At 73.8% G+C, this 1,017-nt stretch overlaps 1 protein-coding gene across 1 annotated transcript in view; it reads left to right on the top strand.

Annotated features, from left to right (window-relative positions):
* Positions 1–1,008, top strand: part of MNEG_9224 (Protein FAM91A1) — a gene marked incomplete at both ends in the record, with an annotated part of 9,285 nt that extends 8,277 nt beyond the window's left edge. Inside the window, 2 exons of the mRNA XM_014042302.1 lie at positions 7–147; positions 324–1,008. Coding sequence (XP_013897756.1) covers positions 7–147; positions 324–1,008 — 826 coding nt within the window. The remainder of the gene's footprint in view (positions 1–6; positions 148–323) is intronic.
* Positions 1,009–1,017: the final 9 nt, after the last annotated feature.

The following is a 1,017-nucleotide window of genomic DNA, read 5'->3' as shown; positions in this document are numbered from 1 at the left end:
CGCCAGGCCCGCTGTCCCTGGTGCTCGCAGCCGGCCAGCGCCTGTGGCGCCTGCCCGCGCAGCTGGAGCACTGCACCCACGCGCTGCTCTGGGGCTGGGACCCCGAGCCGCGCGCTGGGCTCGACACGCAGCCGCTCCTGGTGGAAGGTGGGCGGGCGGCGCGCTGTGCGCTGCGCCAGCACGGGCGCGATGGGGCCGCACGCTTGACCTGTGTCTTTCATCGCTCTTTCGACGGCGCGTCCTTCTCTGAGCTTTGTCAGGGCACGCTCAGCTTGCCGGCCCCAAATAATCTCAACCTGTGCTCGGCCCCTCAATCCATGCAGGCCCCTTCCTACTGGCATCCCTCAATGACCTGCTCACGCGCGGCGCAGTCCTGGCGCAGCCGCTGCTGTCCAGCCGGCCGCTGCTGTCGACGGACGCGGCCCCGCGCCCCGCCGGCAGGCTGGGCGCCGCGGCCGCGGCGGCGCCCCTGGTGGAGTTTGCTGATGTCGCGCTGCCCTTGAGAGGCACCAGCAGCGCCGGCGCGGCGACGACCGACTCCCAGCAGCAGCAGCAGCAGCAGCAGCAGCAGCAGCAGCAGCAGGCAAAGGGGCAAGGGGCCGACGGCGGCGACGGCGGCGCGCACGGCGGCCTGCGCGTGCAGGCGGTCGCGCGGCGGTCGGGCAGGCATGAGGAGATCGATCTTCCCGGCTGCGTCGTCGCGGCGCTGGGGGAACTCGGGCTTGAGCAGGCGGTGGGGTACCTGCGGGTGCTGCGCATTGGGGGAGGCGGCGATGGACACGGCAGTGGCGGCAACAGCGGCACGGGGGCTGAGGAGAGTGCCGGGGCGGGCGGCGCGGCGTGGGTGCCGCTGGCGGTGCAGCTGGGGGTGCCGCTGCACGACCTGCAGCTGTGCAAGGATGTGTGCGCGGCGGCCGTGGCGGCCGATTTTCTGTCGCCGGCCAGCCGCGCGACCCACACGGTGGCGGCGCAGCTGCTGCAGGCGCAGCTCTGGGGGCTGGTGGGGCAGTACGGCGC

This window comes from Monoraphidium neglectum, assembly GCF_000611645.1.
Source record: "Monoraphidium neglectum strain SAG 48.87 unplaced genomic scaffold scaffold01861, whole genome shotgun sequence".
Classification (NCBI taxonomy): Eukaryota; Viridiplantae; Chlorophyta; class Chlorophyceae; order Sphaeropleales; family Selenastraceae; genus Monoraphidium; species Monoraphidium neglectum.
This window is presented reverse-complemented; position numbering and strand designations above follow the sequence as displayed.